The following is a 16,257-nucleotide window of genomic DNA, read 5'->3' on the forward strand; positions in this document are numbered from 1 at the left end:
CCTTTCCATTCCCAGTCTCCTGGAGTCAGTCTCTCCAAACACGTCCTGAGCCCCACTCCTACCCTGGGTCAGCTACCGTTCATTGGTGGGTGGGTATAGGGAGAGGCTGGGACCAGGAGCAGTGCTGTGCACAGCTGTGCTGGATTGGGGCTGGAGTAGGGGACTTGGTGGTTGTGGATGGGGATTTTAGAGTTGTGTGTCCAGGAACTTAACCATAAGTCTGATGGTGGGTGGGGTTGTGTGACTTGGTACGTGGTGTGTCCCTGAGTAGATGAGGAGTCTCCCCGGCTCCCTGTTCTTCGTTTATTTGTTTGTTTGTTTGTTTAATTAGATAGCATCTCACTGTGTAGACCAGACTGGCCTGGAATGACAAAATTCACCTGCTTCTGCCTCCTGTGCTGGGCGAATGACAATGAATGACATTTGTCACCGTTCCCAGTCTGACTTTGTTCTTGCCCCTCCCTGTCCTACTCAGTGCGTTTGAGTAGCTTGAGTGCGTTTTTGGGTTCTTTGTTCGGTTGTTTGGTTGGTTTTTGGTTTTTCGAGACAGGGTTTCTCTGTGTGGCTCTGGCTGTCCTGGAACTCACTCGGTAGACCAGGCTAGCCTCAAACTCCGAGATCCGCCTGCCTCTGCCTCCTGAGTGTTGGGATTGAAGGCGCACGCCAGCCATCACCTGGCCACAGTGTGTTTTTCACCTCTCAGTTTTCAGATCGCGTCTTCCCTGTCTAAGGAGCTCTGCGCCTTGGTCTTTGGGATCAACACATTCCTTGCCACAGTGCTCAAGACAGTCATCACGCTTGTGGTCTCTGACAAACGGGGTCTGGGCCTCAGTGTTCCGAGACAGGTAAGCCCCATCTTCAGTCTCATCTTTGGGGGAGGGAATCCATTATGTGGCCACAGCAAGGCCTCCTGGCATCCACGTTCTGTGATCCCTTCTCAGGGAGCACAGATCCATCCTCACAGGAGTATACAGAATGTGGCCCACATCGGAGCAGGGAGCGAGACTGTTGGGACAGGCTCACATTTCCAAGGGGCACTTGATGTGGCAAGGTTAGCCACTTTTATCTACCCACGAGCCTCTACCCTGCTCCTGTCCAGGTTGGACTTAGCCCCCAAGTGGCTGGGCCTCCAAGGTTGACTGAATTGTCAGCCATTTCTGAGGAGTCTTTATCAGACCTTGATTGTACTTTCCGGGCCTGTGTCACTGAAAGTATACCGTCACAGTTCCTTGCCTTTTATCTCACACGTAAAGACCTGATAGCCTTAAGCCCAGGTTGAATGATATCTGAAGTGTCCATATCCAGGAGGGAGCTAAGGCAGAGCTACTTGGTTGGAGTTGGCATCAGGTGGCATTGGCCTACTGACTTCCCTTGGGATACTTACAGTTTTCCCACCACAGCCAGCATTTTTCTTGTATCTGAGAAAACTTGACTCTTCCGTGAGGGGGGCATTGTGATGGAGGAACTGGGCATCTACCAAGCCAAATGGGCTTGGTAACATGAGAAGGAGTGGTAACCGAGCTCGTTAGTGACTGCCCCAGGCTGTGGCTGGGCAGTGTCTTAGCAACCTGTGAGAACTGTTGGTCTTCCTGGAGCCCAGGTTTCCCTTGGCTGGAGGCCTGCCAAGGTTGGTTGGTGTATGTCATGAAGAAGTCCCAACCCGCTGAGGATCCCTAGTTGGTACAGCCTTGTCACTGAGTCTGGCTGGCCGGTGAGGAGGCACAGATGGAGCAGGTGTTTGCACATGTAGAAACAGACCATCCCTCTGGGAAGCTGGCTGATACGATTTGAATAGACCTTTGAAGTGGGGATGCCAGAGTCTTGCCATGTAAAGCTTGGATCTACTCCAGCCTGGCTAAATCCCTCGGTGCACACCCCCTCAGGCTGGACCCAGAACAGGCAAGTCTTTCTTGACCCACAGGGTGGTAGATCCAGACTGAGAAGCGGACATAATTCCCCGATACCACCCAGCTGCTCTGTGTACCCAAGAGCCTTGGGTTGACTCACAGTACTGGGTGAGGTCCTGGGTGGATTGGGCTAAGAAACAGTTCACTGGCTTGGAAGGGCGTAAGTTCCTCCTCGGGAAGACTGTCTCTGTCCTTAGATGAGTAGTGGCTCCTCAAGTGGGAGAGCCGTCCAGAGAAACCCCGGGGGGAACCTGGCTCCTTCTGTCTCCCGTCTCCCTCCACAGCCTGCCTCTCATTCAGACTGTGAGAGTCAAATGGGTGGGACTTAGAGACTCGTGCTGCCTGTGTTCCCCCTCTTGCCTATGCCCCCCACCTATTCCAGCTACCCTGCAAGAGGCCCCCTTGCTAATGAGCCTCAGAGGAATGGGGTACGGGGCTCAGTAGGAAGGGGACTGGATCAGCTCTTTCCCAAAGGCCACCAGAGAATCCCTTCCCTTCTTGGGGGCCCTTGTTCAGTCCTACTCATTAGCACAGACTGTATCCGGGGACCCCATGAGGGACGAGGGGCATTCTGGCTTTAGTCCCTGCTTCCTCCAGTCAGAGTGTGAGACGGGTACTGGCTTTTCCCTGGCTAGTGTCCTGAGCATTGGGTTTTGTTCACAGTCAAGAGAGACACAGTCTCCTGCTCTGCCCTCTCCTGCCTCTTGCCCTGAGTTCAGAAAAGGGCCAGGGCAGAAGTCCAGGCAGTGGGACCAGAGCCGGAGACCACTGAGAACCAGGGTGGAACTTGGGACTGTGGCTGGGAGTCAGCCTCGATATTTGCTCTGTTTTTTAAGTTTGGCTTCATCCTACCCCGAAATCATGCAGCGATTCAGGTGCCTTGTGCTGTTCTCCTGCATTAGAGTCAGGATGTGATGTTCAGCCAGAATCCAGAAAATGCCACACACACACACCACACACACACACACACACACACAGACCCTTAGGGTTGTTACATAGCCATAGCTACTCCCTTATCAACCCTAGAGATAGCTGTTCTCCCTGGCAGGCAGCGGCTCTATTCTCCCGTGTGTGTGAGCTTCTCTGAGACAAGGGCAGATGGCTTCTGTAATTGCTGCAGGCTGTCTGTGTACCTGGGATAGCCGCTGACCTCGGAAGCACTATGGGCTGTGTTCAGTCCTTGGATATTACAAGTTCTTTCCTAGGTTTGGTGTGAATGTAGGGTTTATTTCTCTGGAAGGAGAGCCCGGAAGTGGAACTGAGGGTTCCCAGTGGGAGCTATTCCCATCCCACCAGCAGGGTATGAGAACCATTTTCCCAGACCGTGATCAGCATGCGATGCTACTTTTCCCTGTTAGCCATTCTCATGGGTTGTTTTTAAGTTGTGTTTTTTCCCCTTGAATTCATTTATGAAACCAGAAACCAAACTAGTGTTGTCTGTCTCTTTAGGAGCCAATAGCGGGCTGGTGTTTGGCGACTGCACGTGTATTACATTACCAGTTATGTGTGGCAGCTATATCACCACGCCCTCTGTTGTTGACAGGCCACTTGCCCTGATGTTTTGCACATAGACCTTCAGAATCTCCTAAGACAGCGTTAATCAACTTAACTTTTCACCATCAAATTTAACGTAGAAAAGACAAGCCAGGCGTGCGGAGGGGGCTGAAGCAGAAAGATTGTGAGTTCAAGGCCACCTGAACAAAGCAAGAACAAACAGAAATCAAGGACAGGACGGGCAGGGTTTTGTTTGCTGTGGGGTCTCCTGTGGGAGTCCTTCTCCTGTTTCATGAGCTCATCTCTCATCAGTTCCTCTTGGTTCTGCTTCTTTGGCCTGAATCTTTGATTCCTCTTCCATCTCTCACCTCTCCTGATACCATCTCCCTTTTTGTATTTCTGGGGCATTGTTGCTGCTTTGCTGACCCCTTTCATGGTTGCTCTGCAAATTTTTCTCAGATGACTTCAGGCCCTGCTGAAGGCGTGTGGATGTGCTGAGCTGCAGCAGAGGTCAAAGGCCTCTTGGTGTTGTGTGTCGTGTGGATGTGCTGAGCTGCAGTAGAGGTCAAAGGCCTCTTGGTGTTGTGTGTTGAAGCTAAGGGGTCTAATGCCTAATCCTCACAGCCCTGGCAGTGCAGGTTGGTGCCCTTTGGGTAGAGTAGTAATTCTAACTCCCATAGTGGACCCCTCACTGCCCAAGGGCAGGACATCTTATTTCTTCTGTTCAACGGCATAAGGTCAATTCCATGCGGTCCCCTCTAGTGCAGAGGGCAGCGAATACCTCATAACTGCCAGATGTGTGTGTGTGTGTGTGTGTGTGGTAGGTCCAGTCACTGACACTGAATGCTGACCTTATGAGGAACAAGGGTGAGAAGTGAGGTCATTACCACCCCGTGGGATGCAAGTTTCTTCCTAGGAGTCTTGTCTGGCCCCACCCCACATCCTTTGATTTTGCTGTGCCTGAGGTAGGATCAGGTGCTTTCAGAAAAATGTCTGGAAATGTTCCTTGTCCTGGTACCTGCCCTCTAGCTGGGCTCTATCTATGCTGGTTCTGTGGGTAGAGAGAGACTTCTGACTGCTTCAGCTCCAAGATCCATGAAACAAAAAGAAATAGCCAGCACTTGCCACTTGCTGGATCCCGAGGCCCAGCTGGCTAATGCTTTTCTCCTCCCACCCCCAGTGAGTATTGCCCACAGCACCCAGGGGTTTGATTGGCACAGGAAGAACGGGGAAAGGATGTCCATCCTGTCTTCTTGGGAACAAAAGTCTCTCATGAGTCATTTCTGGTTTACTCCAAATGCGATCTTTTATGAAAGGGTCCCAAGGGCCTTCAGGATACTCACCTGCCTCCAAATGGATCACTGCAGGTTCCAGGACCTTCATGGACATTTGGCAGTAGTTAGGTTCCTCCCTGGGAGGAACATATCTGGTCCTTCAGGAAGGGGTATGACCTGTGCATGCCTGGCTCTTCTTGGTCACTGCTGTGCCAAGCAAGTCAAGGCTGTGCCCAGTTCCAATTAAGGCCAGGACCTAGAAGCCTGGATCATTGTCCTGGGGGCTAAGAAAGTCAGTTTCATGCATTAGAGCATAGGGACCAGTCCCCGAGGACCACACAGATGTCAGACCTATGTCAGACAAAATCCCTGGGGAAGTGATAGGTACCCTTTGTAGTTGACCATGCTGTGGGGGATAGAGGGCAAGGGACCAAGCACCTTGGTATCTGCCCTTGGGCAAGGCCTATGACTCCTCTGGCCACCTGGTGGCTGAATGATGGAGAACCTTGCCCCTAGATGGGGCAAAGGCAGGCAGGGGTGGGGGAACAAAACCTAAGGTCACCCAAACTCTCTTTCAGTTCACTATCTACTCCGTGTACTTCCTGGTACTCTCCATCATCTGCTTTGTTGGGGCTGCGCTGGACGGCTTGAGGTACTGCCGGCGGCGGCGCCACCAGCCCCTGCCCCTGCCCCAGGAGCTGAGCCCCTTGGAGAATTCTGTGCAGGTACTAAGCCTGCAGGATGGAAACCTAAAGGGACCACAACCCTCAGCACCACCGCTACTCCCAGAGGATGGTGTGGAGGACAGCGTGGCAGGCTTGAGACTCGAAGCCAAGGCCTGACCCATCTTGACCTTCCTGGCTTCATCCCAGTTCAGCGGGAAGAACTCCTGACTCAAGCAAGCAACCCCTCTCATGTACCTCCATCCTGAACCAGCCTGGGCGGGATGCTGTAGACAAGACTGTACTGTCTTGAGTCCCACTGCCCAAGACATGTGGGCAGTGTGTTGCCTTCAGGAACCCCCAGAATGTTCACAGGATTCACCTTAAGAGCCACCTGCTTTAACTGAGGGACAATAGTTTGTCCTTGCTGATAGCCTCTGAGGACCCTAAACCCAGCCTACTTCCTGCTTTAGCTGTGGCCAAAGCCCACTGGGAACACTCAGAGCAGCTGCCTGGCTTTATGGGACCCATATGCCAGGCTACTGTGAACCTGAATTGCCTATTGCTTGCCAGGAAGAGCCTGTATTGGGGTCAACTGCGTCTACCAGGCCAGCTCGCCCTTAGCCCTTGGAAGCTCAGGACAAATTATCTCTGTCCCCAGGGCTAGTGGGGTAGCCCAGACACCAGCCAAGGCACGCTGGCCCTGCAGGGTGCTGGTCCTTCTATATCCTGGCTTCTGGCTATGCTGTCACTTCTATCATGGGAGGTGCTTGTCTGGATGACTGATTTTTTTTTTTAAATAAAAATAAAAAAACCTGACATTAAAATGGAGAACTCCTTTTGGTTTTTCTCTAGTGAAAAGCTGGAGTCAGGGGTTGATTAGCCTCAGCCAAAGCAAGGATGCCTTGCAGAGACTAGGCGCTCGGTGCCCTTGAGTTGACCTCCAGCTCCACTGCAAGATCTGACCCCCCTAGGGCATACACGTCACATCCGAGAACCAAATTGCTGGTTATGGGGGCTGCTGAGCCAATTGTGCCTTTAGGACTACCCAGAGGTCCACTTGAGAAAGGTCATCTTGGGGACCCTGGGCTGAGGAAGAGGCTACAATCAGGGCTGGCCAGACATCCAACTAGTGATGGTTTGTGAGAACACTGGGCTAGCTGCATTCACGTCTGCTGCAGCACCCTGAGAGCCTTACTGGGGAGGGCTAGTTCCATCCCTTCTGGGCTTGGGGATCTTGTAGGATACGACTGATGTCCTTTGCCTCAGGCAGAGATAGTGTGTGACCACCCCTGCTATGCCCGTTCACCCGGGGCAGCAAGATGAGCTTCTCGCAGCCAAAGCCCTCCCCCGCAGCACCTGCCCACCCTGGCCTGTGGCTCTTTAGCCCTCACCTGGTGACCCATACTGGCTGAAGACTGTCACCTCTCTTATCCTGGGCCATTCTGTCAGCCACCAGCTGTTCTCCACTTGGCTGGAGGCTTTGGACATGGCCTTCTCTGTTTGGCAAGCACAGTCTCTTAGAGTCAGCCTCGGGATGAAATAGTGAATACAAGAGGGTCTTGGGCCCAGTGAACAAATCTCTGCAAAATTTGGAGATTTATTTTATCCATGTGAGTGTTTTCTTGTGCATGCACGTGTGTATGTATGTGTGTGTATCACATATGTGCCAGGTGCCTGTGGAGGGCAGAAATGGGTGTCAGATTGCCTGGAACTGGGGTTATGGATGGATGGATGGGATTTAAGTTGCCATGGGGGTGCTGGGAGCTGAACGCTGATCCCCTACAAGACCAGCAAGTACTCTTAATTGCTGAGCCATCTCTCTAGCCTCCTCGACATGATTTTGAAGTCACCTTATGTGCATTGCTGGATACCAGGTGGCAGGTACTAACAGCATTTGTACACATCTGTGCAATACATTGTATACCTGTGTATGCCCGCACGCCTTGTACATACACACTTGCATATGCCTTTGTACACATGTGCACAGACATCTGTGTAACTAGGCATACCATGCACACCTCTGTACCACATACGTACACAACACACACACATTTATGCCTGCCATTGTATGCCTCTGCACCCTTGTGACAACCATGCAAATTTGTGTATAACTGTGCCTAGTCTCTGTATACCCTGCCCATCCAAACCTGTGTGTATACACACCTGACCACATGTGCCACCACATGTACACATGCATGTCTGTTTGTAGAGGCCCGTATCCATGGACACATGACTATATCCACACTCACCTGTACTCCCTCTATGGGCCTCCAGCTGGGGAGCGCAGGGACAGAGGCTCCCAGGTCTCATTTTGGATGATTTGTCCTTTTCGTAACAGGGAAGGCAGCTATAAACCAAGTGTCTGTATAAAAGGTCACTTTTATTTGGTACCTCTTCGAAATGGCTTCATATCACACAGTCACAGAACTAGCCCCATTGGATTTGTCCCCATCCTTGGACATCAGAGCCTGAGGCAGGCAGAGTAGCTCTGATCGGCCACCTGTGGCCCTGAGCACACGTCTCTCCCTCAGAGAGGTGTTTTGTGCAGCTGTTGCAAGATTCGTGGGCCTCGGGCTGGTGAGCAAGGACAGGGTGCTCTCGGAACCTAGCTCTTGGCCTTGGTTGGGCTTGGGTTTCACTCTGGATGGGATCTCATGGATCACCAGGGAGGCCAGTCTGAGAGACAAGCCTGAGGGTAGGCCCCATGTCGCGTATTGCCCCCAGCAAAATGAGCGTGCAGGCTAAGCCTGACCACACTCCTGGCCTCTGCACGGTGACGGGACAGGGTTCAGATCGGGTCGTCACAGTGAGTACTAAGCTTGGAAGCCAGCTCTGGCGGGGAGTGTTGTTACTGGAGACAGGGGGAAGCAGGAAAGGTGGTTCCCACCAATCAGCATGGGTGGTCCCAGTTAGCACCTGGGTGAGCAGGTGCCTGCCTGTACTGTTGGCAGTCACTGGGTGCTGAGAGGAAAGTCCCAGCTGCCCTGCGCTGACCTGGGGTCTGTCCCCAGCACGCACATGGGACTGCCTTTTAAAGGCTCTGTGCCCAGAAAGATGCCAGGTTAGAGAAAGTCAGCAGGTTTGGGGCAGCAACCCTAGGGCAGTCGCCTGCCGACACCCAGCTATGGCCTGACTTCGCCCTAGAGCTCCACCAAGCATGGAGGAAGATCTGTGACCCCAGCCTGGCCAGTTCAAGTGGGAGAGGAAGAGCAGGAAGTCTATTTTAAATGTTTAAAAAAATATACTCTTTGGCTTCCTTTTATTTCTCGAGGATTACATAAAGTGTGAACTACACAGGATCGTATCCCAGCCAGGCCCTGGGCGCTGACCAGATGCTCCCTGCACTGTGTCCGTCCTGTGCCTCCCTGTCCACCATTCTAGCTGGCAGAGGCCCTACTTGGAGAAGGAGGTCATGAAACTATTCTCGATGCACAGGACGATGTAGGCGTTGTGGCAGCTCGCAGCTCTCTGTTCCAGCAGCCTGCCTGACAGCAGGGAGGAGGCCTGACCTGTGGCCTCACTGGCCTCAGTTCGCCATGTCTCACAGTAATTCTCCATCAGCCTGCGCCCGCTGGGGTCTGAGCCGTGCCATATACTCTTCTGAGGCCTGCAAGGCATAGAGGCTGTCAGCAACCTGCAGGCCTGTCCTTCCAGGTCTGCCCTCTAGGGCAAAGAAGATGGGAGGCCAGCCGCTATATTTGGGGGCAGTGGGATGACGGGACAGTGAAGGGCCCCTTAAGGACTTAGGTCACCTCCCAGATGTGTACTCTTGCAGAGAAAGAGGGTGTTGGGGTGTAGCCTGAGCCAGGGGACCTCTGGGCTAGCCTTTAACCCACCGACAAGACCTGGCTTCTGAAACTCTTGTTTGATAAATGCTAGGAGTAAACCCTGCTGCCAGGGTTTAGCCACTCAGCTCTGCCCACGGCTCATGTAGGGGCCAGGAGGGCCCTCATGAGTGGGGAAAGCAGATGGTCAGGACTCAACTGCCGCCTAGGGACTTTTGTCTAGCTCCCCGAGCCACCCTTCAGAGCACAGTCATTGGAACAGGTGTCTGAGCTGCCAGGTATAGAGACCCTGGGTAGGACGCCATTCTGAAGATAGCCTAGCCATTTGTCAGCCATTCTGAAGATAGCCTAGCCATTTGTCAGCATTTCCGGTGCATTCTGTGACCAAGGGCAAAGGGCACGGGAGCTGTCTTGCAGAACCCATCCTTTTCCATGACACTTACATGGTGAGCAGTAGAGTTAATTTAAGTAGTCACAGGTGATGAACAAACATACCTGCCATGGCTTTGAGGGTGCTGACGGGGTAGTGTTTGAACATACTGTGGCCAGCCATTCTCATGGGCTTCGAAGGGTCTGTGACTTTTTTTTTTTTAAGGTTTATTTATTTATTTTACGTGCATTGGTGTTTTGACTGCATGGATGTCTGTGTGAGGGTATGGGATTCCTTAGAACTGGAGTTACAGACAGTTATAAGCTGCCCTATGGGTGCTGGGAATTGAACACAGGTCCTCTGGAAGAATAGCTAGTGCTCTAACCCACTGAGCCATCTCTCCAGCTCTGTGATTTTTCTGTATAGACTGTGTCAGTCTAGAGATAGAGGTCTTGACACCCTCCATCTAACGCTGGGAGACCTACCAGGCTGGGTGTCTCAGGACATCTCTGCCATCGAAAGAAAAGATGCGGGCCCCAGGCTGCAGTTGCCCCTGGGAGCCAGAAAACAGGGCGTCCCAGCTGGCAGATAGCACCTCATCCTACAGGAGACAAGCAGACTTCAGTCACTGTCACATCAGGCCAGAGGAATGAGTATTAGGGCAATCACAAGAGACCAAGGAACACATTGAGGCAGAGGAAGCCCTTCTCCAAAGGTACACCCCATCACAGTGGGTGAGACCCATAGGCGCCCTCCTGAGCCTGAGACACTGGGATGTCTCAGTCCACATCACTGGTTCTGGGAAATACTGCTATAAGAACATCAAGAATCCCAGCTCTTTTTATCATAAAGACCCAGGAATAAAGCCACACGATAGGTCCTGTGGCAAAGGGCCAGGCTAGGTGGCACACAGAAATGGTTCCAGACCACTTTGAGTTATGTGGTCAGTAACATAGGAACCACTAGAAACATCCATGGGACAAGAACCAGGGCCCTGGGAGGTTATGGGGTTAGAGGAGCTTTGTGGGGACTGTTGTGGGCATTTTGAGATCCCACTATGACTTCACACCTAAGGATAAGGCATGGGTACATCTGGGGACATGCTATGGGCTTCTCAGAACAGACTCCACCCACCTTCAGGTTGACGATAGGCACAGTCCCCCGGTCAGCACGGCGCACAATACTGTAGAGGTCCTGCAGCCTCGAGGACAAGAAGGCACGGAAGGTGCCAGCCAGCCCCACGGCTCGGGCCTGCTGGAAGCACTGGAAGTCGGCCCCACGGATGCCACGCATGCCACCTGACAGCGGGCTGTTCAGTGCCACCAGGTGGAGCTGCAGGAAAGGTCACATAGGATTATATCATAAGCAATGCCACATGTAATCTTCTAGCTTCTAGGCTGCACAGGGCACACAGGCAGACTCCACTGAGTGTGCAAGACAGCAGTAACCTCAGTGAAAGCCTTCAAGCAGCCCTAGCTGGCCCCTTTCAGTCCAGGATATCGAAGGACGTCTGAGGCACTGTGGTTCCAGCAGCTCCCTAAGAGAGCTGTTAATAGCTATGAGCAGTGATAGGGACCAGTTCAGTCTGCTGGGACTGGAGCAGCTGCCCATCCCTGGTTGTCCCAGCATCCCTCTAGGGCAGAGGCACAGCACACATATGAACCAGTGTTTTCTCCTCTGCCGTATTAAGGACTAGCAGGGACTGGCTCGTAGGTGTTTGATCTCATGGACAGTCATTAAGGCACCAGAGGGAAGGCAAGTCCCTGGCCTAAGGGGATGCGTAGCCCACATTAATCAGCTCACCCATAGATCTCTGTCCACAGTATTTCCTCTGGCAGCTCTGGGGGAATTCGCTCCATCCTGCCAGGACTAGGGCTGGATGAACACATGCCCCTCAACCCTGGACACTCACCACTGGCTGGAAGTCCTGGTGCGTGTGAGCAGGTGGGCTTGTGGGGCGGGCTGGCGGCTGGTGCACATAGGCACTGTGGTGGTGTGGAACTCCAGGGTAAGGTTGTGGATCCGGCAGACGTGGTGGGTTGACTAGGATGTCATCTGCCCGCCAGGGCCGAGCGGTGGAATAGGAGTGCTCCCGCCGGGTATACGGGCTGCCCTCGTGAAGCTGCACCAGCGGGGGCAGAACCGCTACCTCATTGCCCTGAGAAGGAAGTACACAGTGCCTGGAGTAGCTCCTCATCTGGTACGATCCCTGCCCGTGTCTGTTCTGTGCTCTTGGGTAGGACAGGACTGGGCCCAAGGTGATGGGAAGGGAGCTGGACCCTGAGCCAGCCCGAGATACTTGATTGGGTGGCACTGCCCTCTGTGTAGGTCCCCAGTCCTCCCTGTGCTTGGAAGACAGTTGTCACTCATCACAGCCTCCTTGGGGTTCCTGGCTACTGCTCAGGCTAAGACCCTACACTGTATTAGTCAATCATCACATGTTTGAACTCACTGAGAAGCTGGCTCTGGAAGTGAAGTTGCCCCCCCGCCCGCCCATTTCACACCCAAGCATCTTGGTCTCAAAGTACCCTCCAAGGTCCCTCAACTGGAGATGGCCCCACCGACTGTGTGGCATGGAGGGAAGAGAAACAGCCCAAGAGTAAAATACGGTGCCCTTGAAGGCTAGAAAGTGAGCCATTTCCAACCGAGGTGACCATTGTTTGTCCCGTGGCATAAATGCCTGGTCAGCTCTGGGTAGCTCAGCCATAAGCTCAGCCATGGGGAGAATGCTCAGTCACGAACTCCAGCTGATGCCCCAACTTCCCCAGTCAGTTTCTGCTGGCTGCTGTGAATGTCCAGCCTGGTGACGTCACCTCCCCAGAACTCTCTTGGGAACTCCAGTTGGCTGCCTTATAGCAACCCCCCCCCCATCATCAATTTCTGCCAAATGTTTGAGTACCCAGTTTGAAAATGCTTTATCTGTCTATACTCTGTTATTTATTCTTTTACTTTTGTTTGTTGTATACTTTATAAATCCATTCATTCCAAGCTGAAAACGAAAGCCATTGTGGATCGTCCTGTGCACTGCACAGAATGATCACAAACCTCCAGTCACGCATTTGGCTCCTGGACTTCAAGGAACCATGTGACCTTCCCGAGCCCTGCTACCCACGCTAACTTCTAACAGCCACACAGAGAGAAAAAGTTCCTCACCGTCCCATGTGGGAGAGCTGTCCGGGCCTCCAGCTGAAAGGCAACAGTGGGGGTTACTACAGCAGGCTTCAGGCCAGAGCTTCTCATCTGTCACCCCTCTCCCCACGGCCCCTCCCTCTGGAAGAGGCCTATAGAGAGACAGGGCTGTGACTACACCTCACTGGTTGGCACTAAGTGAACAGTGGGCACTGGTTAGACCTACTGCTGACGCCAAAGACTCTCCCAGGCTAGACAGAAGGGCTGTAATCAGGGAAGGCACTAAAGAACAGGTCTGCCAGGCCCATAGACGCAGAACCCAAAAGCTGGTACCCAGCAGCCATCATGCATTTTGAGGCATCCCACCAGTACTAAGGGCGTTCATCACAGTGGTGTTTATTATCACATGTGTCTACGCATAACATACATGTGCGCATGCCAGGATGTGTGTGTGGAGGTCGGAGGACAGCTCTGCAGAACTGGTTCTCTCCTTTCACCTTTTGTGGGTTCTAAAATCAAGCTCAGGTTGACAGGTCTGTGTGGCATGTGTCTATGCCCACTGAGCCATCTGGCCAGCCCCGCAGTGGTGTTTATGTAACACAGTACTGGGTTCCAGAGCATTCGTAGCCTTCATGCATCTTGAGGCCACCATGCCAAGACGAGCCCTGATGCTTTGTCGCATTGCATGCCCTGTAGAGGACAGCTAAGGACCTTGGCCATGAGCCACCTGGGCTCTAGAGTTAGGACCCTACCTCATGTTACACTGCTGTGGGTGGAATGTGAACTCTACCCCCCTCTGCCCCCAACCTAACCCAGGGTTATGTTGAACATTTGGTCCCCAATTGGCAGTGCTGTCTGGGAAGATTGTGGAACCTTTAGGAGGTAGAGACTCTCTGGAGGAAGTAGGTCATAGCCCCACTTCCTATCTGCTTGCTGCCTGACGACAGAAGCCATATGACCAGTTGTCTGACACATCCCTGCCACTGCACCTTCGTCACTCCCAAGGACCGTACCTCAAAACCATGAGCCAAAGTGACCTGTCCTCCCTTAAGGTACTTCTTGCTGGGAATTTGGTCTCAGCAATGATAAAAGTAACTAATAAACATTCATTTACTGCTAACCCCAAAATTACTTGCTCACTATTCTTTAAAGTTAAGAAAACCTTCATCCTTCTTGTGGCTGTTGGGGGGATGGTTCCTGAGAACTCACCAGCACCTTCCGGAAGCCATTTCTAACACGTACGTAGAGCTCTTCCCTCTCAGCCACGAAGATGAGCCAACCCTCCGGCACCTCACGTACCTTATCCAGCATGGTCTGGTATGTGGCCCAGATCCTCACCTGCTGGAACCCCAACCCAAGCCCAATGTTAGATTTACTATCCCGAGCACCCAGAGCTCCCAGGGTGACTCTCGGTAGGCACCCATCTTTGTCAGGCTATCCCCAGAAGGAGGAGTAGAGGTTGTAGAAGTGGGTACCTTGGGGACCCCATGATCCTAGACACTGGTCTCTGCACCCAGTTGACTGATGGGGAGGACTTCCTGAGATGCCACCCACCTCCCCAGTCCTAATCCAGATCCTCAGACCTTGGCCAACTAAACACTTACCCCAGCGGAGGCACCCATGGCTCCTGGGGGACCCGGAGGGCCAGGAGGGCCTGGAGGACCAGGAACACTGACAGCTATGAGAGAGATAACGAGAGAGATAAAGCTGGGAACTCCTGGCCCCATGGGTAGCCTTCAGTGATCCAGGCCCACTTCCCATCTCCTACTTACTCTGCCTATGAGGACCAGGGAACGAGGGAGGTCCTGGCGGTCCTGGCGGTCCTGGGGGTCCCTGACGCCCCTCATAGCCAATACCAGGAGGTCCCTGAGGGCCAGGAGGGCCAGGTGGGCCCCGAATGCTCTCTCCCTTTGGACCCTAGGAACAACAAGAAAACCTTCCACTGTATCCCACATGCGCCAGGTTGGGACTATCTGCTCATAGCCCCAGAGTTGGAACCTTTAAGACCAGTACAGCCCTATCGGGCTCCTTTTGCTGGGGATGTGATCCCAGGACAAAGAACCATCCCCAAGGCCTCCCAGTGTTCCTGTTCCCTTCAGCCCTCATGACACTGTGATGGTACACCCTTGGAGTCTGCTCAATGCTGCTCAAAGCCAGGGACATAGCAGATGGGTAGCAGCAGGAAGAGTGGCCACAAGGAACAAAGGAGGCCACCAGGATCCATATGCCCACCCAGCTTTGTGCCCAGAGGAGCCAATAGATGTGGGGTCTTAGACAGCTGAGTTTGCAGGGTTTGGTCTGAGTCTTTCAGGGCACACAGCCAGGCATGATGTGTGGACGCCTGCAGGAGGCCTGGGGTTCAGGCTTACCGGAATCCCAGGGTAACCAGGCGGGCCAGGTGGTCCAGGCACACTTGAGCTGAAGAATCCACCACCAGCAGCCCCAGGTTCTCCCCGCTCTCCTTTCTGTCCAGTGTCCCCTCGGTCTCCCTTGTCACCCTACAGGTGGAAGTGGTTATCTGAGCCAGGTGGGGATGACAGGCTGGCACTGGCCCCATGAGTCATGGCACCTCCTTGGTCCCCTTCCAGATCCAGCTCGGCTCCCACTTCCTGCTGTCTCGACCCCACCCCCACCGGCCTGGGGACAATGAGTGTCCAGAGGGAAGGACGCTACTGTAAGGCCAGCGTTGGTTGAATGTCAGTACACTCTTGTCAGCAGGGACAGAGGCACCTGCCTGGACACCAGCCACCCCATCAACTTGACCAGCAATCTCACCCACCTTCATTTCGGCTCCCAGGTGGAAGAAGTCGATGGGGAACTGCCCTGCAGGGTAGAAAGGGAGGTTGGAAGCGAATGGGGATGACAGTATCGACTCTACGGTTTGTACTCCCCTCCTTCCCCTCCCCCACCCGCCCTCATGGATTTGTGTAAGGATCACACATCTTCTTAAATTACTCCTGGTTAATGGATTTTATTTTTTTTTTTTTGTCATGGTGTTTCTGCAGAATTGCACCTGTAAATGTTTATGACCAGCCATTGGCTTTTCTAATGGCTGTCTGTCCGGTGGCCTGCAGAGATGCAGTCATTCCTTCTGTCACCCCACAGATCCTCAGGGCTGTATACACTGGAGACTTGGTATCTGTGTAAACTGGCTTCTGCTTTCCCTAGGCCCCTTGCTTCAAGAAGCCTGGTCCTGTTCCTGCAGGCCTAGAGTCAGCAAGGCCCAGGGTCCCTCCTCTAAGCATTCCCTGTTGTCTCTGTGAGTTTGCAGGGGTGGGGAGATGTTTCAGCATCTTCAAAGAATTAACTTCATCTCTGGATTTTTTTCTTTACTCTTCTTTGATCTCTGTTATTTTATACATAAATAAAACATGACTTTATTTATTTCTGTCTCTAAAATGCCTTCCTGTTTTCATCAAATGTGACGTTTGCTTCCCAGGACCTCAGCCTGGAGGCACAGTAACATTCCAATTAAGGCTGTATTTTGTGAAGAGGGGTTAACCCCTTTTTTTCAGGGGTAGCAACCTTGGGTCAGGTTTTCCTGCAAGGCTGATGTCCTTGTGGAGTTTCTATCTTGGAGGTCCTTCGCTGCTACACAAGATGGTCAAGAGCAGTGATTCCATGCCCACCCCC

The 16,257-nt window shown here is 52.9% G+C and overlaps 2 protein-coding genes across 8 annotated transcripts in view; one reads left to right on the forward strand and one right to left on the reverse strand.

The window, feature by feature from the left end:
- Slc19a1 (solute carrier family 19 member 1) overlaps positions 1–6,151 on the forward strand; it is a 15,884-nt gene extending 9,733 nt beyond the window's left edge. For all 3 annotated transcript variants that reach the window (XM_026785522.1, XM_005360236.3, XM_013351140.2), the window contains exons 5-6: positions 704–845; positions 5,254–6,151. In XM_026785522.1, coding sequence (XP_026641323.1) covers positions 704–845; positions 5,254–5,517 — 406 coding nt within the window. In that variant the 3' untranslated portion in view covers positions 5,518–6,151. The remainder of the gene's footprint in view (positions 1–703; positions 846–5,253) is intronic.
- A 1,550-nt stretch (positions 6,152–7,701) lies between these two features.
- The window catches only part of Col18a1 (collagen type XVIII alpha 1 chain), a 109,538-nt gene continuing 100,982 nt past the window's right edge, over positions 7,702–16,257 (reverse strand). For 3 of the 5 annotated variants that reach the window (XM_013351205.1, XM_026785519.1, XM_005360240.3), the window contains 10 exons: positions 15,404–15,447; positions 14,994–15,122; positions 14,397–14,541; positions 14,229–14,302; positions 13,834–13,965; positions 12,649–12,681; positions 11,408–11,653; positions 10,630–10,827; positions 9,981–10,096; positions 7,702–8,947 (listed from right to left, as the gene is read on the reverse strand). In XM_013351205.1, the coding sequence (XP_013206659.1) occupies positions 8,734–8,947; positions 9,981–10,096; positions 10,630–10,827; positions 11,408–11,653; positions 12,649–12,681; positions 13,834–13,965; positions 14,229–14,302; positions 14,397–14,541; positions 14,994–15,122; positions 15,404–15,447 (1,331 nt within the window). In that variant the 3' untranslated portion in view covers positions 7,702–8,733. The remainder of the gene's footprint in view (positions 8,948–9,980; positions 10,097–10,629; positions 10,828–11,407; positions 11,654–12,648; positions 12,682–13,833; positions 13,966–14,228; positions 14,303–14,396; positions 14,542–14,993; positions 15,123–15,403; positions 15,448–16,257) is intronic. The other 2 variants (XM_026785520.1, XM_013351204.2) reach the window with 1 other exon arrangement.

This window comes from Microtus ochrogaster, linkage group LG2, assembly GCF_000317375.1.
Source record: "Microtus ochrogaster isolate Prairie Vole_2 linkage group LG2, MicOch1.0, whole genome shotgun sequence".
NCBI lineage: Eukaryota > Metazoa > Chordata > Mammalia > Rodentia > Cricetidae > Microtus > Microtus ochrogaster.